Here is a 26,888-nt window from a genome sequence, read left to right as displayed (position 1 = left end):
TGTACCATAAATGTCAAAACGAGAATAATAAAGGATATTCTGTATTTAAACTGTTAATCTCGTGCCCTGGTCTATTACTGAGTAGAAATTTGCTAAATTCATTACAATTTCCTTTTAAATCTACTTGGTGGTACTTGTTTACTTTCTATTATTGATTGACTGATTGCTATGAATATTTAATACTGTACATTTCGGCTATTAGTATTGACCACAATTATATTGTTACGCGTGTTCTTCCCTTGTGCCAAAAGCAAGTTCTCTTGTGATGATTCTAAAACGAGAAAACTCTTTTATAAGACATTTATACGTCCGTCTGTGGATGCCATATATGTCAGTGTGAGTACGGCAAGTCTGAAGGCTCAGTGATCGCGTTTGGTTGGTCGGAGCAGTCATGTCGGAGCAGGAGTCTCTGAAGAGCTCCAGCGCGAGGAACCGCGGAGGAGTACAGCGAGTGGAGGGCAAACTGAGAGCCAGCGTGGAGAGAGGAGATTATTATGAGGCCCATCAGATGTACCGCACATTATTCTTCAGGTAAACTTGATCGTAAATTGCCAGAGTAATAATGACTGGTCCAGGCCCAGTCGCTTCCAGATCTTTCTTGTTGTCAACCGAATACGTTCCTCGATTCCGTTGATTGGCCAGCTGCTCGTCATGTCTCGCCTCTTGTGTCATATCTTATTTCTGATTGGCTGTTTTTTACGTCGTTCATGACAAAATGTCAGCGTGAGCCTGTTTAGCTACATGCTAATCTGAAGAACAATTTTGATTAACGATCGCATCAGCTGAAAAATATATTATTTATACTCATCAAAATCAATGTTGTATTATATGTCAATCAGATTAAATCCCGACATTTCTTTGAATGTAAGCGTTTAAAAAAAAAAAAGAATTGTGACATCTCAGTTTGAAGTCTCTTTCTAAAATCATCAGCTAAATTCAGAACAATGTGATGATGACATTATTATAAAGAAATCATATCTTAAAATATTGTCTCATTCATTTTACCTTTTGTTGATCTGCTGTCTATTGAGTTGACCTAGGCAGCATTTTGGTCACATCCCAACCTAGCAAGCTACCTAAATTGATTTTTTGGCCATCAAGGTCTCTCAAACTAGTGTGCTGCCTATTTAGGCAACGTTTTTGGGAGTTTCAAATCTAATACGCTGCCAACCAAGATATAATTTAGAAGCATTGAATTTGAAGGTCCCTCTATTTTGTGCCTAAACGTCATCTACTCTACTATTGAGAGACAAGCAACATCAGTATGAAAGATTGCATGGATCAGATAATAAAGTAGAAATGTCAGGGTGATACAACTGTACTGATAGCATAATGAAGAAAAAAAATCCTCATTAAAAGAAAAAAAAATTGGCATATAGTTTTATATTCTTATGGGGAAAAAATAAAATCCTTCTTAATATCTTGTACTAAGTTACAACCTACAGGGTGGGTTGGACAATTAAATTGAAACTAGCCTATGTAGTGTTGGAGGATTCACTCCAATAGACACTATATTGCCAAAAGTATTTGGACACCCCTTCAAATCATTAAATTCAAGTGTTCCAATCACTTCAATAAAACCAAGCATCTAGGCATGCAGACTGCTTTTACAAACATTTGTGAACAAATAGGTAGCCACCTGTGCAATAAGTCGATTTGTGATGTTTACTCACGGCTAAATATTCCACGGCCAACTGTTAGTGGTATTATAACAAAGTGGAAGCAATTGGGAACAACAGCAAATCAGCCACAAAGTGGTAGGCCACATAAAATCAATCTTTTGCTACAATAGCTACAGTCAATAGCTATTGTAGTCAGTAGCTACAGACCTCCCAAACTTTGTGTGGCCTTCAGTTTAGCTCAAGAACAGCGCATGGAGAACTTCATGGAATGGGTTTCCATGGTGGAACAGCTGCATCCAAGTCTTAAAGCATTACATGCAATGCAAAGCATTGGGTGCAGTAAAGCACGCCATCACTGGACTCTAGAGCAGTGGAGATGTGTTCTCTGGAGTGACCAATCGTGTTTCTCTGTCTGGCAATCCAATAGTCAGGGTTTGGCAGTTGCCAGGAGAACGGTACTTGCCTGACTGCATTGTGCCAAGTGTAAAGTTTGATGGAGGGGGGATTACGGTGTTGGGTTGCTTTTAGACTTAGCACTTAGTTTCAGGTTAAGGAACTCCTAGGCCATGTCCACACTGATATATTTTCGTTTGAAAATGCATTCTCTCCGTTTTGGCCTTCCATCCACACTTAGACGTTTTAAGGCAACAAAAACGTAGCTTTTTGAAAATGCTCTGCAAAGCAGATAAATTTGAAAATGCCATCCTTGTGTCATAGTAGCAGTTACTGTGACAGTTATGTGCTATTCACTTTCACACAGTTGCTAAAATATGTTACTTTTGTTTGCACACTTCATAACAGTCCTGTAAGGATGACAGAAAATGTACTTGTATTTGCTGTCCTGTGGCACAACACACGAGTGGAGTTGCATTTTAGACCAGACTTAATGGTTGACTGAGTACAAGCTGGACGCATCAGTGAATGGCGAGATATTTTGCTAAGTAAAATATTCCTGCCAGGAGATTTGCGTGAAAATACAGAAGTCATTAAGTTATCTCATTGAGCTTTTACGCATGCGCAAGAAGTTGAATTTGCCGTTTACTGACATCTCATTGTGGATGAGAAACTTTTGGATAACGTTAGTGTGGACTGAGAGCGTTTTGAAACGAATAATAATGTAGAAAAATGTAGACGTAGCCTTAATTCTTCAGCATACAAAGACATTTTTTTGACAATTGCATGTCTCCAAATTTGTGGGAACAGTTTGGGGATGACTCCTTCCTGTTCCAACATGACTGCGCACCAGTACACAAAGCAAGGTCCATAAATACATGGATGAGCAAGTTTGATGTGGAGGAACTTGACTGGCCTGCACAGAGTCCAGACCTCAACCCAAAAGAATGCCTTTGGGATGAATAAGAGACAATGATTCTGAAAAAGTGTTGTTTTTTTAGGTCAATGCATATAGCAGAGAATAGACTGTGCACACGACTGTTAATTATGTGACTTGCTTGAAGTTAAAAAGTTATTAAAGCAATCGAATATAAATTTTTTAATATAATTTAAATAGCTTTTACACACTAATAGCAATATCGTATCGAATATCACACAGCCCTAATGTGCATGTAAAACCAGGCATCCCAAAACTTTTGGCAATATAGTGTATGTGCAGCCTGGAGGCCAATCTTCACTGCAGCTGTAAATAAAATATTTCAATCCACAAAACATAATGGGAGGCCCTATCAAAGTTCAAAAGAGGACAAAATGTTGTGCGCGCATCATCTGTGACCACAGGACAGCAAGTCTTTGGGATTTTTTGTGAGCTATGGTATAGGATAATGTTTGCATACCACCACGTAGGATGAACCACATCCATGAGGAGTTACTGTCGACTGAAGAGGAACTTAAAAAACATCCAAAAAACATAAAACCACTAGTATTGTGCTTGATGGGCACATCGCAAAAAAAAAAAAAAAAAAAAAAAAAAAAAAAAAAAAATATATATATATATATATATATATATATATATATATATATATATATATATATATATATATATATATATATATATATATATATATATATATATATATATATATATATATATATATATAGGACTTTTTTATTACGTAAATACATTATAGCAAAGAAAAAATCCTGTTGCAAAAAAACGGGCAAAAAAACTTCTGAACCTTGTTTTGATAGCTTTATATATCGACATATAATATAATTATTATAATTAATATTGTGAGAAATCTTTCATGCCTACTGGAGTTTTCTCAAATAAGAACACTGAAGTAAACTAACCCTAGATAAGATCTTCTGGAGCAGTTTATTTTCAGAATGTGAGTTGCTGCGGCTACATGCATGCCCTAAAAATTACCCCGAAAAAGAACCGAAAGTTGATGTTATCGCCCTATATCTAGGTATGCCGCATAACTTGCTTTCAGGAATACCCCCCCCAGGTGTTTCAGTTTCCATGTCCAAACCTGCATATGAAGGAACATGCAGAAAAAAACTGGATTTTTTTTTATCATAAAGAGGATCACTGCACACCCTATTATGATAAGACACAGTTAATTCAGGTTGTACAATGTCTTCTGGTGCAATTTATTATTATAATGTTTTTCCTCTTCTAAAAAAATGAATGGTATTTGTTATAAAAAATATAAAATAAAATCTATAGGGACAAATGTAACTTTGAAAATGGTATTAATATGTCAAAGCCAACATTAATACAAATAATCTATTTCTAAGCACTTGGCACATATGTTTTAAAGTCGCAATGAAGTCAAATGGGACCGTTCTCAGTATTTATTCATTATAAATGATTTAACTTCAGGTCATCTTTATTCATCATTTCTAGGGCTGTGCAATATATGGAAATTATTGAAATATCGCAAATGTACACATCACAATATGCATATCGCAACGGCACGCAATATCTGAATGATTTTAATGGGATACTTCAACATTGGGAAGTGTCCATTTGAGGTCAACGCATATAGCAGAGAATAGACTGTGCACACGACTGTTACTTATGGGACTAGCTTGATGTTAAAAAGAGTTATAAACGCACTCGCGCTGTCTGACACACACACCGAAATGTGAACGACACTTTTAGAAGTTGTAGCGATGCTTTCCTTTCCCAGAAAGAATGTGAAACACATGGTTCAATTCTCAGTTTTTGAATATTTTAAGTATAATTTAAATAGATTTTACACACTAATTGCAATACCGTATCGCATATCGAATATCACATTATAGATATTGCATATCACATTTTTCTTCAATATCGTACAGCCCTATTCATTTCCCACAGACAATTTGGTTGCAGCTTACAAGCCTAAGACAATCGCCATGCAGTCAATACAAACATAAAAAAGATCAAACAACAACATTTTACCTAATATTTAAAAAATTGCCAGTGGAGGAGATGAATGAATGTCTAAACCGATTTGTTTTGCTAATAGGAGTTCTAAAGTGAATACCAGAGAGGAGGAAACTCATGGTGCATGGGGTGGGATTTATCTGTGCAAATATACAGTTATATCTATTATAATTTTTTTTTTAAATTATTATTATTCATGTGCCCTGCCCTCTTAATCCTTTATCAAAATTAACTTTCCCCTCCCACTTGCAACAACATCTTTTATCTGATGACCTATTGACTGCCACGAGGACGGGGCAACCTGCCACTCACATGAGATCGACCAATATCAAACAACAGCGGCCCAATGGACAAAAGAAAGTTCCGTCCTACATTATTTTTTGAGGAGCCATTTCACTTGGATAATGCCACAATAGGGAAGAAAAGACTATCGCAACTTCTGTTTCATGCATACTTTAAAATTGATTGTTTATTATTTTTCATAGTCTCATGACCCCTGTGTGACCACAGAAACATCATGTTAATAATAACATGTTGCTTTGGGTGCAGGTACATGTCACAAGCGAAGTATGCCGAGGCCAGAGAGTTGATGTACAATGGAGCTTTGCTCTTCTTTAGTTATAATCAGGTATGTGCTCCTCTGTCATCTGCTTCAGGTCAATCAGAGGCTCTAGTTTATCATGTCATTAATGCTCTCCACAGGTCAGTTGTTACTTAGGGTGCGTTCACACTTGTAGTTCGGTTAGTTTGGTTCGTTTGGTCCGGACCAAAAAACAAAAACAAAATATAATAGGCCTGGTCCGCGTAGCGTTCACACAGGCATTTTTAACAGCGAATCTAAAGTTACCGAACCAAATTGGCATAGGGAGACGGTCACAACCTGATTGGTCGGCTTATATGACGTAGGAGCTCGCTTACCGAACATTCAAAACAATACTGTGTGCGGACTACACGCGCGGGCATTTTATGCGTGTACATATGGCAACGCTGTGTGCTGGATTAAACGCGATCATTTTATGCGTGTACATATGGCATTATTTTTATCCGCTGAGAACTCGGAGCTCATGAAATGTTCAAAACATTCAAAACAGCAGCAGGATTTCCTCCGTTGTGCAGAAAAGAGACGGCCGTTCTGTCGTCTGCACCTGCTAATAATGGGCAACACAGGAACTTTGATGAGAAGAGCCAGGTATGCTTTTTGTGTGTTTTTTCTAGCATTTTCGAAACATGCTCGTCTGACCAAATATTGATTAGGCACTTCCTCGTTGCTCCACGTTTGCCCTCTAATGTTAACGTTACTCATTTTGGATACACCGATCTTTCCGCGTCGTCAAATCAGCTGCATTATGCGTGGCATCTTGTGACATTATACGTCCGGTTTTTGGTCCGTTTACATGTCTTTGGTCCGTGTTGCGTTCATATATCAATCGAACCGCACCAGAGTTTGTTTGGAAGCGGACCGAGACCCATCTTTTTAGCGGTCTCGGTCCGCTTGTTTGGTGCGCACCAGGGTTCGGATGGCAGCGTTCACATATGTTCAAATGAACCGCACTAACCGAGCAACTGCACCAGGGTTCGTTTTAATCGAACCAAACATGACAAGTGTGAACGCACCCTAAGACAGTTTGCTTTTAGTAGACTTTTCCCCCCTCTGTGAGTAAGATCGCTGTGCTAATGTTTGTTTCCTAAACAGCAAAACAGTGCTGCAGATCTGTCCATGCTGGTACTAGAGTCCCTGGAGAAATCTGGGGCCAAAATAGATGATGAGACACTAGGTGAGTTTATTGAAAATCATAGCATGTTTGTGGTTGATTGTTATTTTGGCAAACACTGTACAGAGGTTAGAGGTGTGGTTATATTTCACTTTATATGTAGTTAGAGCTGAATGTCCGTAATATTCAGGATGTTTGTTAATTTTTAGGCTTAAAGGGTTAGTTCACCCAAAAATGAAAATTCTGTCATTAATGACTCGCCCTCATGTCGTTCGACACACAAATGAAGATATTTTTGTTGAAATCCGATGGCTCAGAAAGGCCTCCATTGGCAACAATGACATTTCCTCTCTCAAGACAGTGCTGGGTACCGAACTCTGTACTTTTAAGACAGCTACAGAGTACCGAGTAGGGCTGTCAACGAATATTCTAAATTCGAATATATATTCGAATAGTTTAAAAAAAACGAATTTCGAAGGTGAAAATAAAAATAAAAAAGCCGGAAAAAAAAATCCCCCGCCGCGGTACTCGAGGCGTGGCTGTCTGCTTTGCGAGTGAGTGCGCGCCTGAGGGTTCATGGACAGGTCACAGCAGGAGTCGCACTGTCACTGCTGAAAGTGGACGCGTCTTGCAGTGAAGATGGCAAAAAGTTTTAGTCAGACAACACATGAAATTTGATGAATATTGGAACATGAATATTGGAAATTTGATGGCAAAATGAAAACGAGTTCGTTTTATATTGTGACCAAAGTAATACAGAATACGATAAATATGAAATATTGATCAATCCTCTGCAGAAGTATTGTTCAGATCTCCTTGGGTTCTTTTCATGTGCAGAAGTTACACGATGGCCTTTTAATTGTGTAATTACATTCTTGGTGTGCGTTCTAGAGCATTTGACTAAACTCTTCAGCCTGATGGACCCAAATTCACCAGAGAGAGTGGCATTTGTCTCCAGAGCGATAAAGTGGTCATCAGGAGGGTCGGGGAAGTTGGGACACCCCAAACTACACCAGCTGCTGGCGCTCACCTTGTGGAAAGGTAAATCAGACGCATGGCAATAATCATTCAATGATCTATGTGCTGTTCTGAGACCGTTGAACCTGCATCCTTTATTTGTTTGCATTTAGAGCAAAACTACAGTGAATCACGCTATCATTTCCTGCACTCATCTGATGGAGAGGGCTGTGCACAGATGCTGGTGGAGTATTCATCAGCACGAGGATTTCACGGAGAGGTGGACATGTTTGTAGCACAAGCCGTCTTACAGTGAGTTTCAGTGTAAAGTCAGCCTGTAAATATTTAATTCCTTAAACTGAAAATTGTGTTATCATTTATTCACCCCAATGCATTTCCAGACCAGTTTGAATTATGTGTAATACAGAAGGAGAAATGTAAGAATAGAATGTGCAAGCCACTCTGCTGTACAGTGTATGGAAGCGAATGGGGACTGGGGCTCTAAAATATGCACCCATGCACTATATTTCAGGTCTTCTAAAGCCACACAATAGCTTTGTGTGAAGAACAGGCTAGTGCTATCATATTTGATTTGAGAGCTGCAGCAGAGCTATTAAGGAGACATTGGTCAGTAGTTGACGCATTGGGAAACCACTTTCTCCAAAAATACCAAAGCCCTATTGAGTAACACATGTGTAAAACACTGGCCAAAGGTGTCCAAGCACCAATTCCTCAGAATCTTTCAACTGAAGGCAAAGAAGCGCAGCATGTCAAATACATTTGTCTGAAGTGTCTCGTACCCTCATTTCAGAGAACCAAGATTACGTAAGTAACAGGAGATGGTCCCTTTTGATTTTAGTTCTCAACATTGTGTCAATAGCTAGGAAACACTGTGTTACAGTGAACTGGCCCAGCTCAAGAGCGGAGCTGTTGAGAGGAACGTCTCAACAAGTCACCTCGCCACCTATTGTGTGCATGGCAACCCTTCACATAATATCGTGGGGGGGGACAAATATTAACACCACCATCAGCAGTATCATATAGCCTCATGATGCTGATGACAGTAATACTGGCATATAACAGATAGGGAATTATTTTCCAAAGACAGTAGTGTCAGTGAATATTAATAAGTTATACTAATTGTGGTGAGTCAGTCAACACCTAAGAACATGCAATACAACCAAAAACGGTAAGCAAACATCTTAAATTTGTCTTGGTGGCCAATGCCGTTCAGCACTAAGCACAGAAGATGCGTCTAGATTATAAAACCTAGCAAAAGTATTGGGGTAGGATATACTGTCACCATGCAAATGCTTAGATAGACACACCATTTGCTAATGCAAACATAACACAAAAAGCTATTCAGAGAGCTTATACTGGCTGGAGCACTGGAAATGGATGTGCAGTTTTCTCAACTGAAAGGCCATCTACAGGGATATAATTTGCTGCTTTAGCTGCCATATATTCCTCAGCGATATGGGCAACAGAGCTGCACCAAACAGTTCCAGAATCCCTGGGAACCACAGGTGACTGGGCCATTTCGATGCTATCAGCAGGATCAGCCTCCAGATCCAGCTCCACTCTGCTGAAAATGTTCCAAATCATCCTTACGCTCTGTGGACGTACTCCTTACTCCTGGGTTTTCTCCTTGTCACGACAGCAAGTCCACCACAATTCGGTGTTGTCCATGCAAACCAGAACATGGTGATTCTGTAACTCCAGATGAAACGTTTTGAGAGGCAGATTCCCTGACAGTAGTTCTAGGCAATTGATGTGCCATGCTTTCTTCGCATCTTTCCAAATGCTCAAAGCTGCTCTGCCATCACATAGTAGGCCTGAACAAGTGCTGGACATCTGTCATGATTAGGGCTGGGTATCGATTCAGATGTTCCAATTCGATTTGATTTTGGATTCTCAATTCAACTCATATGAATATAGATTTAATAAAAATACTATAGGTATTTCTAAAACAGAACAGTGAACATAAATGGTTTATAATTAAAGAAATGAACCTGTATATTAAACTTTTTTTATTTTAGGTACACCTGAGGACATTAAAACAGAACTCATCTCTATTTCAAATCCAAACAATTGTTAAATACAATTTTGATGCAACTTTATTCTAAAAATATCTGAGAAGTATTTTATGGACGTTTTGATATATTTATTCTAAAACATAAAAAGGACTTTTTTTTAGCAATTTTCAGTACACGACGCAAGCTTCTCTTGTGATTTTGCCGCTCGTCATGTGTGCATTTACTTTTCATACATGAGAAACACGTTCATTATTTTTGTTTTTACAGTCTATGGTTAATTCCTGGACACAAGTAGTTGCTGTGGTAATGGACAACAATACCTTAACATGCTGACTTATGCCTGGCTCACACTACAGGAGTTTTAGGCCGATTTATTGCCGATTTTCCCCTCCCGGTTCCGATGTTCGGCGCAGAGAGAGAGAGAGAGAGAATGAGAGAGAATATCAGCATTTCTTGTTTTTTATTTGACAGCACAAATCTAGTGATGATTGCTTTTGAACTAGGCAGCGGTAAACATTATAACGGTAAGCATTCTAGCACACTAGTGTGACCTAACGCTCGTCCAGGGTTTGTCTAAAATACTCAGATATAAGAAAACAATAAATCGACAATCGTCTGAAAAAAGACAATCGTCTGAACGTTCCTTCACTTTATTCTCGTTACGCGTAATAACCAAGCCTGCAGTCTCCCTCTCAGATACTGAAGGTTTCGCGCCTCGATCACCCCCCCCCCCCCCCCCCCCCCCCCAGCCCCCCTCCCCCCGGTGGCCGGTCCCACTATAGCCGCCCCTCTGTATTTTCTAATGGATGCGAGGCAAACTAAACAATAAAATTACACTTCAAATATTTTTTCCCCAAAGTTAGTTTATGTCATTGAAGGCAGTTATCATCACGATGATTTCATTTCAAGTGTTCGTTTTTAAAATAAGTTTAGTTTTAGTTACGAACGACCAGAACGACAGGATCAAATGAGATTAATAAAATTACCTCCATTTCTCGCTGAAGAACTAACAATCCATGTTGAGCCCGTCTCCCCAACCATTTTCTAATCCACACTGGTTTATTCTTAAGCTTTTGTTTTTTTTCCACAACAAATGATCATTATTGATACAGCAGGTTGTCATGTTACAGTAGGCCTATCCATTTTTTTTTCCCGCTTACGATCTGCTGCGTTGATCACGTGACACTTCCTCTGGCACGATAATCTTAATAATATTTTGTAGTGTGTGATGCTCCTCGATTTTCATATCTTGTAGTGTGAGCATGTTTAAGATTTGAGTTAAGAAAATCTGTAAAGATTCGCCTGAAGTGTGTACTGCAAGCAGATTTTACAATCTGATAGGATTTTAAAACTCCTGTAGTGTGAGCCATGCATTAAAGGGTTACTTCAGCAATTAGCATATGGCTTTGTATCAGAAGAAACCCTGGAGTATATTCGAATGATTGTGCTTTCCCCCCCTCATATCCCCCTGAGACAAGAGATTTATGCATTTTATTTCTGGAAAAAATCCTCCTATGATGCAAATTGACGATATTTGCGTCATAGGAGGAATGTTTGGCCAAAGGCTAAAGACTACAGCCAGCAGAGGGAGCCATTTCCGCATGCTTTGAACCCGCGCATGGGGGACGGAGATCACACTCAGAGCTGAGCTCGCAGCTGCAGGCACTCATTTAAACGGAGCTATGGTGAGCAATGTAAGTCTTTTAACTTCTCAAATTAATTTCTATGAAAGTTAAGCTTGCAAAGGCATGAACTGAAACGCACCAGACTGAACTCGCGTTGTGAATGTATGCCGCGAGTGTAGTCGCAATTACCTCAGCTCTCATCACAAGAGCTCAGCTCATTTATCTCCGCTCATGTGATCTATTTATAGCGGCTGTGTGCTCGGCTATGTGTGTGTGTTATCACATTAAATGGTTCCACAGAGTTTTGGTATTACTACATCATTTTACCTCAGCATTATAAAAAGCGACAACGCACCAGAGCTGCGATTTAAACACTGAATGGATACATGACCTGTGCCTCTTGCTCCTTTGTAAGATCACGCAAGACAAATGGGTGACATCTAGTGGAGAAGACTAGTAATTAGATTTACAGTAATCTTATGTTCAATGTTAGCGGAAATAAATATGGAAAAAAATCGATTAGTGGCCTTTGAAAATCGATTCTGAATCGACCAGATTTTAAAAACCAATTAATCGGATTTTTTATTTTATTTATTTTTTCAGCCCTAGTCATGATAGACTTTTGCTTGGAAATCTGGCCCATCTCCACATCTTTCTGGTAAAAGGTCCATGCTGCCACGGTACTGAGGCAGCTGCGTGTCATCATGATTTGCATTGGTCAGGAAATCCATATCTGACATTAGATGCAAGCAAGCACATATGTAGCAGCTCATTACTATTTCAGGAACTTTCAAGTGTACTGAAATAAACCCGTCTTTCTGATGAGCGCACGAAGATGAAGAGTCTGAGGGCTTGCTCTCCTCTGCAGAAAGTGGCGCATAGACATGGACTGCTTTGGCACCGCAAAACCAAGTTCTTCCACAACCTTTTCTTCCACAGTACTTGTCCATTCTTCCTCCTCACAGGCAGCCAGTAAAATGGCATCAATCCCATCGTCTGCTTCACCAAACCTGATTAAACCGTGGGCTCCAAGGGAAGGGTGAGGCTCAGCTCATGCAAACCGTATGGGTGAGGATGGAGAGTTGGGGGAGTTCAGTTCACACAAGACCTGATCTGGCTTGAGCTCATTGATAAAATCTCTTCACCTAATTCAAGTTGCTGCTGCAGCACAGGAGGAGGACAAGCACAAGAAGCCAAGTTGTCCCCAAGAACGAGGCCATCTCTGCAGATTCTTGAGACTCATGTTTTCTCAGTGAGGGCAGTCTGTCCAGGCAGAACATGCAACTCTTGTGCTCATCAGATGGGTGGAAAAGACCCTTAATCAAAGGGTCCATTTTGAACAACAGCTCTCTGAGAGCAATTTGCTTTTATAGAAAAAATAATGCTCTAGTCTTCTTGTCGGATCTTTTTCTTTGGGCTTCCTCTTCAGATGGCTGAAGGAGAAGGATTCTAAGGAGTCATGTATATTGTATACACTGCACACAAAAAAAATGCTTTTCTTACGTAGTATTTTTGTCTTGTTTCTAGTCCAAACATCTAAAAATTCTTTAAACAAGACGTATTTACTAGACAAGCAAAAGTAATTGTCTTGTTTTGGGGAAAAAATAACTAAAAATTGAGTGTTTTTGCTTAAAATAAGCAAAATAATCTGCCAATTGGGTAAGCAAAATAATCTTCCAATGGGGTAAGCAAAATAATCTCAATTCAAACAGAAAACAAGATCATTTTTCTTACCCCATTGGCAGATTATTTTGCTTATTTTAAGCAAAAACTCCTACGTTTGAGTATTGATATATATATCAATTAGGTGCCATTGGGCAGTGTTTTCAGTTTTATTTTTTGGGGAAAAAGCGGTTTCCCATAGCATCAGCTACAATGGAACAACATCATTTTGGGTCTGTTTCTCACACAAAACTACCATATGAATAGCATTTAAAAGAATTGGCCAACAGTGCTTGAGTATGTTGTATGAACTACTTCTCACGCATCTAGTCTTTTTTTCTTTTTTCTCTACTTTTTTTTTGTCAGTGATTGAAACTAAAACATTTCCGTGCTTGTCACATAGTCAATATGCTATTCAGTAAATATATGTTGATTCCTGATTTTCATTTTATTATGATGTATGTATCTTATTTCAGCATCTTGTCTTTACTACAGGTTCCTTTGTCTAAAAAATAAGACTAGCGCATTGGTGGTGTTCACCACATACACACAGAAGCACCCGTCTATAGAGAAGGGCCCTCCATTTGTGCAGCCTCTGCTCAATTTCCTGTGGTTCCTCCTGCTGGCTGTGGATGGGTAAGATACTGTATTCAAGCTTTTGATTTCAGCATCAGGCTCTTGTCATTATTTTTGAACACTCTACATTTTAAAATTCAGTGGATGTCAAAGGGTGTGCTACAAATAATCGCAGTCTGGGGTGTATGTTTTCTGTCATGCTCTATTTTTATGCTGCAGGAAAATGTAATGACGTTTGATATCAGCGTGAACTGTTATAACGAGCTATTTTAGTCTTACCAAGAGCTGATTCTCTTTTTATTCTTCTATTGTAATGTGAAAAAAACTGGTGTCTTGAGATCTGGTCATCCGATTTAAATGTATTCTAGCTGTATTCCATGAATATCTCCAACCAACTTTTCTCTTAAGCCTCTTTTCCAGTCTTATTAACTGGTTTGCCACAAAAATGCTAACAGGCATTAGAAGTGAGTAATGTACTGTATGTGTAGTAGGGACACTCAACAGAGGCTTTTCAACTCCAGTCCTGGAGGGCCAGTGTTCGCAAGTGCCCCATCTGCGGCTGTTATGTGCCCTCAGTGTAGCCTGGTTAAAACCAGACCATTCTCAGTAGTAACTGAGTTATGGTCTGGCAAAGCTTCATACAGGGAGTGCAGAATTATTATGCAAGTTGTATTTTTGAGGATTAATTTTATTATTGAACAACAACCATGTTCTCAATGAACACAAAAAACTCATTAATATCAAAGCTGAATATTTTTGGAAGTTTTAGTTTTAGCTATTTTAGGGGGATATCTGTGTGTGCAGGTGACTATTACTGTGCATAATTATTAGGCAACTTAACAAAAAACTAATTTATACCCATTTCAATTATTTATTTTTGTGTGTTAATCAGTGACCAATATAGCCACCTTTCTTTGCAAGGGCACACAAAAGCCTGCCATCCATGGATTCTGTCAGTGTTTTGATCTGTTCACCATCAACATTGCGTGCAGCAGCAACCACAGCCTCCCAGATACTGTTCAGAGAGGTGTACTGTTTTCCCTCCTTGTAAATCGCACATTTGATGATGGACCACAGGTTCTCAATGGGGTTCAGATCAGGTGAACAAGGAGGCCATATCATTAGATTTTCTTCTTTTATACCCTTTCTTGCCAGCCACGCTGTGGAGTACTTGGACGCGTGTGATGGAGCATTGTCCTGCATGAAAATCATGTTTTTCTTGAAGGATGCAGACTTCTTCCTGTACCACTGCTTGAAGAAGGTGTCTTCCAGAAACTGGCAGTAGGACTGGGAGTTGAGCTTGAATCCATCCTCAACCCGAAAAGGCCCCACAAGCTCATCTTTGATGATACCAGCCCAAACCAGTACTCCACCTCCACCTTGCTGGCGTCTGAGTCGGACTGGAGCTCTCTGCCCTTTACCAATCCAGCCACGGGCCCATCCATCTGGCCCATCAAGACTCGCTCTCATTTCATCAGTCCATAAAACCTTAGAAAAATGAGATATTTCTTGGCCCAGTCTTGAAGTTTTCAGCTTGTGTGTCTTGTTCAGTGGTGGTCGACTTTCTGCCTTTCTTACCTTGGCCATGTCTCTGAGTATTGCACACCTTGTGCTTTTGGGCACTCCAGTGATGTTGCAGCTCTGAAATATGGCCAAACTGGTGGCAAGTGGCATCTTGGCAGCTGCACGCTTGACTTTTGGTTTTTCCACACGCTTCTTGCGACCCTGTTGACTATTTTGAATGAAACGCTTGATTGTTCGATGATCACGCTTCAGAAGCTTGGCTATTTTAAGACTGCTGCATCCCTCTGCAATATATCTCACTATTTTTGACTTTTCTGAGCCTGTCAAATCCTTCTTTTGACCCATTTTGCCAAAGGAAAGGAAGTTGCCTAATAATTATGCACACCTGATATAGGGTGTTGATGTCATTAGACCACACCCCTTCTCATTACAGAGATGCACATCACCTAATAAGCTTAATTGGTAGTAGGCTTTCCAGCCTATTAGGGGTGGGCGATATCTCGATATTTAAAATATATCGAGATATTTTTTCAGCTCGATATGGATTTTGACATATCGTATATATCGATATATTGTTTATATTAAATTCTGATTCCGCCACTTTGCTTGTTTGCCTTCTCTGTGTTGTGCTCGCGGAGCCTCGCGCCGAGTCGCGCGCCTCCCGCCTCTTGCTTTTGTTCCCCCTCCCCTCGCGTGTTGTCTCATTGAACACGGCTGCTTCCGCAACCAGGTGAGGATTAGTTATCATGTTGACAAGCGCGCACGTTGTTCAGGACTCAGTTTAGAGACCATGTTTTCCTTCTAACACAACTGCTTGCTAAAATTCATAAAGAAATATTAATGTTCATCATAGTTCAAATCGCACGTTTCACCCACAGTCAGGTGATGACACTACTGGTGCGAGACGCGGTCGCAATCATGCCAGTTTATGATCTGTGTCTAACTGATCCCATAGTTTTCGGTTAAAATGTCAAAATGATCGCATATCATTTGAAAACATTTAAAAAGTATTGCAATATCATTACTATTATTATTTTGTCAGCTTTATCACGGGATTATGATGTATAGGTCTATTCACGTTTTAACCAAGAGTGAAAAACGCCACATCCCGGGTGTCCTGAGACACGTGATGCTCTTCTGTAAGTTGTGCTGTATCATATTATCATATAGCCTACCTTCTGACATTCATATTTCGTTCTGTAACTGGAAAAGAAGTGAAATTCAGCTCATGTGTAGCCTACATGATCTGCATGATGAGTTTGAATTTTGTCAAACTCATGACAAACATCACTGTTTGAATTTTGATACAAATTTAACAGGAAATGGTGTTATGACAAAATCAGTTTATTTATATCTCAGTCATGCCCCCATCTTTCTGCAAAATGCTTACTGTTTACTTTAACTGTAAAAAAGGGAGTCTTTGATTCATCTTTTGAAAGCATGAAATAAATGAAAAGAAGGCAATATTATTTATTTTCTTTTACAGTTAAATTATTATTATGTATTTAATCAGGGAGTTTTTTATTTTTTTTAAATGTCGCAAAAGCACTTGACTACCTCTTTGCACTTCAATAAAAAAAAAAAGTTTTTGTGGTATTTGGCATATTTGTTTTTGCTGTAGTTTTTAGGGGGTTATTTTTCCTGTAAAGATATCGAGATATATATCGTATATCGAGATATAGCAAAATATATCGAGATATATTTTTTGCTCCATATCGCCCAGCCCTACAGCCTATACAGCTTGGAGTAAGACAACATGCAAAACGAGGATGATGTGGTCAAAATACTCATTTGCCTAATAATTCTGCACTCCCTGTAGACAAATCATTTCCAAAGGGGCGTCACCAACGGACGATGACGTATAGAGAGCGATGGAGAAACATCTGAGACAATGACAACAATTCTATTTGTGATTTCGAGGATGTTGCTGCAATGGCTTCTGATGACTTGCCGTTGTTGTAAAAGAAATATGATAACAGCTGGTGTCCACCGCTACTCCATCAACATTTTTGCAAAATTTGGAAAACCTAAGCATCTCGAACAGGTCTTAACGGTCGAACAGAAAACATCAAGCTCTGATCACATTTGCCCCTGTTGTAAGGCATTTGTATTGCGATTAGAACGTGATTTGCAATATTTTGAGAATAATTGACTCACAAACTTTATTCAAATTCAGTCATTTCAGATGTGTTGGAACAATTTTAGACTTGAGCATAGTTACGCTAGTTATTTATTTACAATTATTCATACATGATTACCAGATCTAGTCTGAGGAAGTAAGCTCAGGAAGGCCAGATCCAGAGCTGCTGTGTGGTGTTAGCACACGATCACACTCCCCATCCTCCTCATCAAAGTAGCCGCTGTAATCCACATCTAGTAGCCGACTGCTGTTCTTTGCTCGGGTTTTAAAGGGGTGGTTCGGTGTTTTTTTTCTAGGCTTGATTGTGTTTATGGGGCGCAGTATAACATGTCTTAATGCAACATGTCATTTTTTTTTTTTCGCATATTTTTTCTTATATTTTTCCTTTATTCCACACCGCTGTCTCCACTGTCCTTTGAACGACTCGTTTGCTTCCTGCTTCTATGAAGCCCATCCCTCCGAAAAACGCAATGGTCTTAGATTGGTTAGATGGCCAAATGTATTTTCATTGGCTGAAGTGCCAAGCACAGGTTGTCCGGAAACGCCACATCCCTTACCATTACGGGCAAAAGTCACATCTGGAGAACTGTTTATGATAGCAAGGGTTTATGATGCCACCAGCCTGGGAAGAAGCATGTTGTAGTCCAAACCGGCTGTTTTTGTAGGCAATAAACTGCAGAATTTTTCTCTATGATATGTCCAGCAGCCATATCTCCCTGTAGCCCAAGACTGGTTTCCCACTGAAGCTAAGCAGGGCTGAGCCTGGCCAGTACCTGGATGGGAGAACAACTGGGAAAACTAGGTAGCTTCTGGTAGAGGTGTTAGTGAGGCCAGCAGGGGGCGCTCACCCTGTGGTCTATGTGTGTCCTAACACCCCAGTATTGGGATGAGGACACTACTGTCAAAGAGCACCGTCCTTCGGATGAGACGTTAAACCGAGGTCCTGACTCTCTGTGGTTGTTAAAAATCCCAGGGTGTCCTTTGGAAAAAGAGTAGGGGTGTAACCCTGGCGTCCTGGCCAAATTTGTCTTTTGTCCTCTGTCCATCATGGCCTCTTAATCATCCCCATATACTGATTGGCTTCATTACTCCGTCTCCTCTCCACCAATAACCTGGTGTGTGGTGGGCATTCTGGCACAATATGGCTGCCGTCACATCATCCAGGTGGATGCTGCACATTGGTGGTGGTTGAGAAGATTCCCCCCCTTCTAAATGTAAAGCTCTTTGAGTACCCAGAAAAGCGCTATATAAATGAAACAAATTATTATTATTATTCTCTGAAGCAAGCTCCACAGCAGACTTCTACCCTGCCGGTCAAAGCAGTATTACATCAGAGTTTAGCACTATCCCTAAACAAGGACATGCGAACATGCTTCGCATTCAGAATTACTTTTAAATTACAGAGATCTGGGTTACATTGGGATTGTTTCTGAAGTCTGACAGTGGCCCTCCAGGACTGTAGTTGAAGAGCACTGCAAGTGACCAAATAGCTTCAACTGGTATTTGAAATGATCCATCAGTGTTTTAACAAATAATGGAACAAAACGGTTAACACAACCTCTATATGTGGTCTAATTTCCAGTGGGAAGTTGACAGTCTTCACAGTGTTATGCGAGCAGTATCAGCCGTCACTGAAGAGAGACCCTATGTACAATGAGGTAAGCTAGTGATCATCCTCTTTAACATCAAAAGCAAACTTGTTTACAATTCTTCCTCAGTACAGAGATACAAGTGTAGATAGAATGAGTGAAGACAGCTGTCTACATCATTGGTTCTCAGTCAGGGGCCTTAAAGACCCCTTTCTTTGGAGCCTCTGCTAGCGCAGAATATATACACCAAGTAAAAATAGACACCGAAACCACCACAACAAATAGTACTTCTCATGTGACAAACAAGAAACTGGACTCTCATTGGGTTATCAAAGAGTTTGAAGTTAGCAGAGTTGCTAAGCTAATGCAGCAACAATCAATCTACTAAGAATATAATTACATAACTAAAAGTAAAATACATTTGAGGTTGCAGGAATCATTCAGAGAGATTCAATTTAAGTTTGACTTCTGTATGAGATGAGACTTCTGGACATTTAAATGTTTCTAACACATTATGTTCTTCTCTTGACCTCAGTATCTGGATAGAATAGGACAGCTGTTCTTTGGAGTGCCACCTAAACAGTCGTCATCATATGGTGGTTTGCTAGGTAAGAAACATTCCTGCCTCTATTTGAATATAGAAACCACATTGCACCCAGATTTTGAAGTTGCACAAATGCATTCATTTTCTAATTTAAAAAATATATATATACTATGTTGAAATTGTTTAGAACTGTAGTATGTGTATGTCCATTTGTTTAGCCCCTTTTAAATGAATATTTTGGGATTTGGATTATTAAATACAGCTTGATGTCTATAGACCGCATCAGTGGTTGCCTGTTGGATAAGAATCATTTTTCACTTTTATCTCAATTTGTAAAAATAAACAGAAAAACATATTTAGTAATACACTTTTATTTGAGCCAATAGGCAATTGCTGTACGTTTAAAACATCCAACTACAACCATAATCAACTGTAATAATAACCGTATTCATCAAGCTCTTTTATCTTGTTGAATATTTCATGCCGAAAAGCATTAGTCCTTCTTTGTCCAACTTTCACTATTCGGAATGCAGGAATTTGCTTGCAATTTCAGACCCACTTAACTCAATACACATCACCAAATTGTAATTAGGTAGGTCACCCTACCATTTTTTTTTACAAAATTAAACAAAACATCACAAGTTTAATAGTTCTCAATATCATAAAATTATACAACTGCTATATATGTATATATCAAACCATACCTGGATCCACTATATAGCAAAGTGTATATTGCTTTACCCGCGTACAGTATACTCCGGTAAAGCAATATACACTATACATCCTGTCTGATATTGTTTATATTGTAATAAAATGTAAACCATATAATCACACATACATGCAGTAAACCTGATACTATATAACACACCTCAGCTATCCATTTTTTTATTTTGTTACAAAATGTAACTATATTATCGGCCAGGTTTTTGTATAACACTGGAACTAGAAGTATGTCCAACTTTATCCACATGCATACAGTATACTTGCGTAGGGCGTCATATGTTCGTGTAATCGATGTGTCATCCTCAATAAACCCGTCTCTTGCGTGATACTCAGAAATTTTGAATATTTCGATCTAATATGATTTCTGTAAAGTTGCCAGAATAATACTCATACACTTTTTGTTAATAAGCCAGAGGAGAACTGGCACCCCGACTGAGCCTGGTTTCTCCCAAGGTTTATTTTTCTCCATCATGCCCTGATGGGGTTTTGGTTCCTTACTGTCCTTTTACCTTTGGCTTGGCTTGGTTTGCTCAGTTGGGAACACTGAAATTTCGATCCAAGTTATTCAACTAAATATCCAAATAAAATTTATTTTTTAGGTCTTAATTAGTTGTATAAACTATAATACTGACTTTGTCACTATATACAAGCCTGGATGCCAGCTGAATTTAGCCCTGCCCACATAGGAGTAATTATCTCCAAACACAAACTGTTCGGACCAATGAAATCATCAGGGCGGGCTTTAGACGATGACGGACAGATGATCAACAGTAACGTAATCATGCACATCATCAAAGGGGCTTGGATTATATTTGTTCAAATCTTAATCTTAAACGGAGAGCTTGTTGGTATGCATTCATCTTCACAATTTCTCTCAGAAATGATGATCATGTTTGGTAAGTACTCTGTGTATCATTAAATTCTTTTATTTTTTTTACAACACCGACTAAGATCGTTTATTTCAGCGCGCGTGCAGACAAGGTTGCCAAGTTTTTACAACAAAACCCACCAACTACTAGCCCTAAACAATAGCTTCTTGGGGGGGTTCTCCGAAAAAAAAAAGGCATTTGGGGGGTAAAACGTGTGTTATTTTGGCAAGGTTGCCTGCTAAAATTCGCACTCATGGGTCTATATAACACCTAATAGTCGCTTCAACCCGCAGACATAAAAAACAACTTGCGGGGAAAAAATGCGGACTTGGCAACACAGTGCAGTTGAGCTCTGTTGACGTCGCTTCGTTACTCTGATTGGTTGTAGGTCTATCGAATTGAGGTCTTTCCTGGTTCGGTTGAAACACGCCCCATAATCACAGCCCAATGGAGCAGTTTCAGACTCATAATCTGACTAGAATTGAGTATGACCACGTCAGGCTAGCTATATATGAAAACTTAGTTTTCTCCAGAGCTGCTGTACAGCTGAATCAAATGTTGTCGCATTATTTTCCTGTTTAACATTGTAAAGCTGCTGTGAAACAATCGTCATTGTAAAAGCGCTATGTAAATAAAGTTGACTTGACTTGACTACAAGTCCAGTTCTGTGTGGCAGGGTGCGTTATCATGCTGGAAGGGGTCACTTCCACCAGGTCACATTCACCTGGTCTGCAACAATGATTAGATATGTGACACAAGTTAAATTGATGTCCACATGAATGGCCGGACCCTGGGTTTCCCAGAAGAGCGTTGCCCAGAGCATCACACTCCCTTCACTTCCCAAGGTCAACATGGCCATCCACATGATGTAAAAGAAAACGGGACTCATTGGATTCCTTCTTTGACTGCTCCAAGGTCCAGTTCCGACATTCGCGTGCCTATTGTAGGCGCCTCTGATGGTGGACAGGTCGTCATGGGCACTCTGATTGGTCTGTGGCTACACAGCCCCATATGCAGCGGATGTGCAACACATTGTGTGTTGAGGCATTCCACAGTAGACCTTCTGTTGGCTCGGACTGAACGGGATAGCCTTTGTTGCTCTCGAGCACCGATGAGCCTTGGGTGCCGAATACCCCGTCGCCCATTTGTGGTCCCTCCTTGGGCCTCTGTTGGTAAATTCTCTCCACTGCTGACCAAGAGCAACACAGACGCCCATGCAGTTTCCGAGATATTCAGACCCAGTCGACTTGCCATAACTATTTGTCTCTTGTCAAAGTTGCTCAGGTATTTATTCCTGCCCATTTCTCCTGCATCCAACACGTTGATTACGAGGACTGATTGTTTACTTGCCATCTTGTTAGGGGTTAACAGCTTCTGACCCAGGACCAGTAGTGAAGTAATGAAGATCAAGAGCCAGGAGTCTAATTAATTAAAAGACAAATTACTTAAGAATAGTTTGCAGGTTTAAAAGCAGAAGCCAGCTTCAAGTCTCACAAGAAGTTTGTAGGCCGCGCTCCCTCTCACACAGTCTCGTTGCCTCACCCTATCGTACATACAGTTGTCCCAACAGTTATACTGTTTTTAAGGTCTTATCCACGTCATTACTGCAATGTGGATGCTTCTGATTGGCTCAGAGACAATGCACAGTCATGGTAAATTTCCACTCATGTCAGTTAATCTGATGCACGTTTCCATAGACGTGTCACTTGTTGATGCTTTCACCCCGGAATTAGGCCCGCAGTGACCTTCCAGATCTGGAGCAGGCGCCAGCTTGCCCAGAACCACGAGTCCACACATCTCTTAGGGTGCCCATTGTACACCGTTCTCAACACTCATCTGTAACATAGAATATTGCACACACACACAGATACACAGTCTCTAAAAGTTCTAACCAAAACATACTGATAACATGTGCTTTCTCCCAGTGAGAGGTACAGGCAATATTCCTCTCGACTCTTTCAATGTTTAAGTAAAAGGAAATATAAAAGGAATAAAATATAATGAATTAAATAAAAAACAATTTAGAAAACAAGAAACAAAGCAAAATCATAACTGGAAAGAATCATAATAATATAGGAAGATAAATATTGATTAAGGCTTTGATTATGAATCAATTGGGATATATATATAGATAGATAGATAGATAGATAGATAGATAGATAGATAGATAGATAGATAGATAGATAGATAGATAGATAGATAGATAGATAGATAGATAGATAGATAGATAGATAGATATATTATATAGATATATATCAGGGCTGTGCGATATTGAAGAAAAATGCGATATGCAATATCTTGTTAAATAATGTGATATTCGGTATGCGATACGATATTGCAATTAGTGTGTAAAATCTATTTAAATTATACTTCAAAAAATATATTTAAAAACTGAGAATTGAAACATTTGTTTCACATTATTTCTGGGAAAAGAAAGCATCGCTACAACTTCAACATCAAGCAAGTCCCATAAGTAACAGTCGTGTGCACAGTCTATTCTCTGCTATATGCGTTGACCTAAAATCGACACTTCACAATGTAAAAGTAGCCTATTAAAATCATTCAGATATTGCATGCCGTTGCGATATGCATATGCATATATCATATATATATATATATATATATATATATATATATATATATATATATATATATATATATATATATATATATATATATATATATATATATATTAATCTAATCTACCCAGACTTTAATGTGTTTGGTGACAATCAATGATATTCGCTTAACCTTTCATAATGTTTTGGCTCATCAGTGTTTTATTGCTTGAACTGTTGCAAAACGTAAACAGTATTATTACCCAGCTCTAATCTGCTAGATGTGTGAACATATTGTAAATATTAACGTTGTGAATTTCTGTAAAGCTGCTTGATGTATTGCGAAAAGCGCTATGCAAATGAATTTGAAAAGATTGTAATTTGAAAGAGAATTTTCTGTAGTTGTATTTAACCGGCACAGTGTTATCTAAGAATATGTGGAAAAGATATTTCAAAATAACTATATTGCTTTCTTTGTGTTAGGAAACCTATTGAATAGCCTAATGGGCTCAGGCGAGGAAGAGGAGGGTGAGGAAGCTCAGGAGGACAGCAGCCCCATTGAGCTGGACTAAAGCATCTGACAAGAGGCTCGCTGGTCCCCGCATCATAAACCAGCCCCACACCAAACCATTCACTGAAGTGAACAATGACCAATCACGCATCCGTTTGGGCGCTCTTTTTCAATAACTAACTCTTTCCTGTTATTGTTGGACTTTGTTCTGTGTATAGTTTTTATAGAATGAAGGTGCAACAATATCAAACTTCCTGGACTGTTGAACAAAATTCGTAAAAGAGCAGAAACCGACGCACTTCAGATGTAATTGTGACACCCTCCATTTGTAGTTCTACTGAGCTCTCGGTGTCAGGGACCCTCGTTTGTGAGAGGGACCCTGGTCCTGTCCTGCCACAGAGGGTGGCGGCTGCTCAATGTATTAATAAAAGTAATTCAATTTGCTCTTAACTTATAATCCATGCTAATATACTTTGATAAATTCTACAGTATGATCGCTCAAATCAGAACAAGGCTTGGTTTCGTGTGTGTCCGCACAGCTCGTTCTTACCGGGGAAACTGCGGTATCCTTGATAAGACAATTCACCACTTCTGTTACATTGTTTGCGCGAGGATGGGAAAAGCACACATCGTACAAATTTGCGTGATCGGGTAGATGAATGCACGTTTGTGTTGATCGACGCGTGAATGTGCTGTTATAAATGTAACGGTCATCAGACGGCCGCTTCAAACTCTGCTGAGGTATGATTGAACGTAATAAAAGGATAGAGATGGATGTAACAAAGTAATTGTGTCCTGTTTTTCTTCATTGCTGTAGATATCGTCAATATAAAGTTAAAAATGTATGCTTTTTGAATGACGTCACCTGGGTTGTGTGGACAATGTCTACTATATCCAATAGCGATTTAGCCATTTTTTGGAACACTGTTATAGGTAATGGAGACTTTCTAAAATCTTGCCATTAGTTATAAATACAATGGCAGTAATAGCAATAGGGTTTCCTGGGAGCTGATGGAGTGCTGCAGTGATGTGTTTTTGTTCCCAATTTGATTTTTAACTGCTTTTGGATTATTACAGAAAATAAGCTATGTGACCAACCAAAAATGATTCTTAGACATTTCATTTATCATGGTAATCTTAAAGGGGTGATGAGTTGAGAAATTAACTTTCCCTTGAGCTTTTGATATATAAAAGTTCATGGTAATATAAGATTATCCTGTACGTTTCAGAGTTGAAAACTTCCGTGTTAGTCAAAGAAAAGCTTCTATAGACACCAGGCCCAGGAAACGATGGTGTGCTTCATCCCACCTCATCCCAGTGTCGCAACCCCACCTCTACAGAATAATAAGCACCTTCAATTCAGTAACCCTGCCCACTGACTCATCGGATCACGCTAGCCAGCAGCAATAAACATGGAAGAAGATAGCAAGATATTGTGAAAGACCGCAGTCGCTGCATAAGCTTCCTTTGGATCGTAATATTAGGAATATGTGATACTTCATTTATTTTTAATAAAGTTCCAGCTCACGTGGGGAAGAACGTTTGTGTATTCGCTTTATTTCACTGCGGAATCGTTTGTTAAGAAGTAGAGGTCGGCCGATATATCGGGCCGATATTAGTCATTTTTTTATATATCGGCATCGGCCGATATCCGCGTTCAGTAGCGCCGATTTAAAGTCAGGCACTTCCACGGACAGCCGTGTTATTTGTACAATGGAACAGCCCCTGCTGGCGCATGTGAAGGACCCCAAGCCAAAACATTTGGAAACAGTACTGGGAGAGAACGGTAAGGCTCAGATTCTGATAGTTCAAAGTCCTATGGCCATATAATATATTTATAATTTATTACAAGCAAGCTATTAAGTTTTGCTTCACTTAGTGAAAGAAAAAACTAATAGCACCGTCGGGAACTGGCATAAGGCTACTTCTGGCTGAAGGTTTGTTTACTTACCTTAAATAACTCCTCATATTCGGACATAAGGTAGCACTCGCATGCATTGAACAAAGTTTACAAAGAGAGACCGTTTTGCCCACGTTTTTCTTTTATCATCGCTGTTGTTTTAGTGTATAACTGAGGAGCCAGCACGTATATCCAGCGACAGAAACATACATAAAGCATTTTTGTCAAGTTACAACCCATTTTAAGATGCATCATCAGATGTGAGATGAACCGCAGTGCAAATGCGTCCCGGCACCTTTCACACGGCATTCCTCCTCGGCACCGCAGTGGTTTGCACTGGTTTTTGTATAGAACTATTGAGAGCGCCGTGACCACGCGCGCTGCCGCGAGATGAAAGCCTCTTCAACTGCTCTGGTTTTAACTGTTATCCCACCCTAAATGCGGCAAAATACAACAAAACTTGTTCAATACTTACGGTCGAATGCAACGCACCGTGTGTGTTTGTGTGAGTGAGAGAGAGGGAGAGTGAGAGAGAGAGAGAGTGTGTGTGTGTGTGTGTGTGTGTGTGTGTGTGTGTGTGTGTGTAAGTAAGAGACGCGCGATAGGCGAAGGGAGAGCTAAATGCAGCTGAACGAATATGCGTGCATCTTAAAAAAAGTGTTAAAAAAAATTGAATGAAGAAGCAATATGTGGTGGCCCGGTGTTGATTCTGTGGCGTACCGCCTCAAATTAGTCTATGTGTGGGAAACACTGAGATGAGCATCATTCCGGCCGCTTTCAAATCAATCTCTCCCTCTGAACTGAACTGACAGGGGAGCTGAAGCTCTTTAAATATGCATATATTATCCAATCCTAGCCGTGGGCGTTTACTTCCAAGTCTCCAGTGCGTCACTAGGAGTGATTTTTGTGCCATAATTAAACAAACAAATCCAGCATTTTGCAAACAAACACGATCTGCTTTGCAAAGGAAAACTCAACTCGCAAACAAACAGAAAGCGATATAGCTCCC

General features: G+C 39.6%; 1 protein-coding gene across 1 annotated transcript; it reads left to right on the top strand.

Moving 5' to 3' along the window:
- The first annotated feature begins 352 nt into the window (after positions 1 to 352).
- get4 (guided entry of tail-anchored proteins factor 4) lies at positions 353 to 24,763 on the top strand. Its single transcript, XM_067429709.1, has 9 exons — positions 353 to 531; positions 5,503 to 5,581; positions 6,647 to 6,728; positions 7,557 to 7,706; positions 7,796 to 7,934; positions 13,441 to 13,581; positions 18,768 to 18,843; positions 19,310 to 19,382; positions 23,952 to 24,763. Exons 1-9 carry the CDS (start codon positions 392 to 394, stop codon positions 24,038 to 24,040), a joined length of 969 nt encoding a protein of 322 aa, XP_067285810.1. The 5' UTR covers positions 353 to 391; the 3' UTR covers positions 24,041 to 24,763.
- The last annotated feature ends 2,125 nt before the right edge of the window (positions 24,764 to 26,888 follow it).

The sequence above is a fragment of the Pseudorasbora parva genome, chromosome 21, assembly GCF_024679245.1.
Source record: "Pseudorasbora parva isolate DD20220531a chromosome 21, ASM2467924v1, whole genome shotgun sequence".
Classification (NCBI taxonomy): domain Eukaryota; kingdom Metazoa; phylum Chordata; class Actinopteri; order Cypriniformes; family Gobionidae; genus Pseudorasbora; species Pseudorasbora parva.
Note: the sequence above shows the minus strand (reverse complement) of the source record. Positions and strands in the feature narration are given on the sequence as shown.

Bases quoted from the DNA above. Each gene is read 5' to 3' on its own strand.
- get4 (XM_067429709.1), top strand. From the start codon at position 392: ATGTCGGAGCAGGAGTCTCTGAAGAGCTCCAGCGCGAGGAACCGCGGA. The intron at 5,582-6,646 runs GTATGTGCTCCT...TTTCCTAAACAG, and splicing joins TCTTCTTTAGTTATAATCAG to CAAAACAGTGCTGCAGATCT. The intron at 13,582-18,767 runs GTAAGATACTGT...TCTAATTTCCAG, and splicing joins CTCCTGCTGGCTGTGGATGG to TGGGAAGTTGACAGTCTTCA.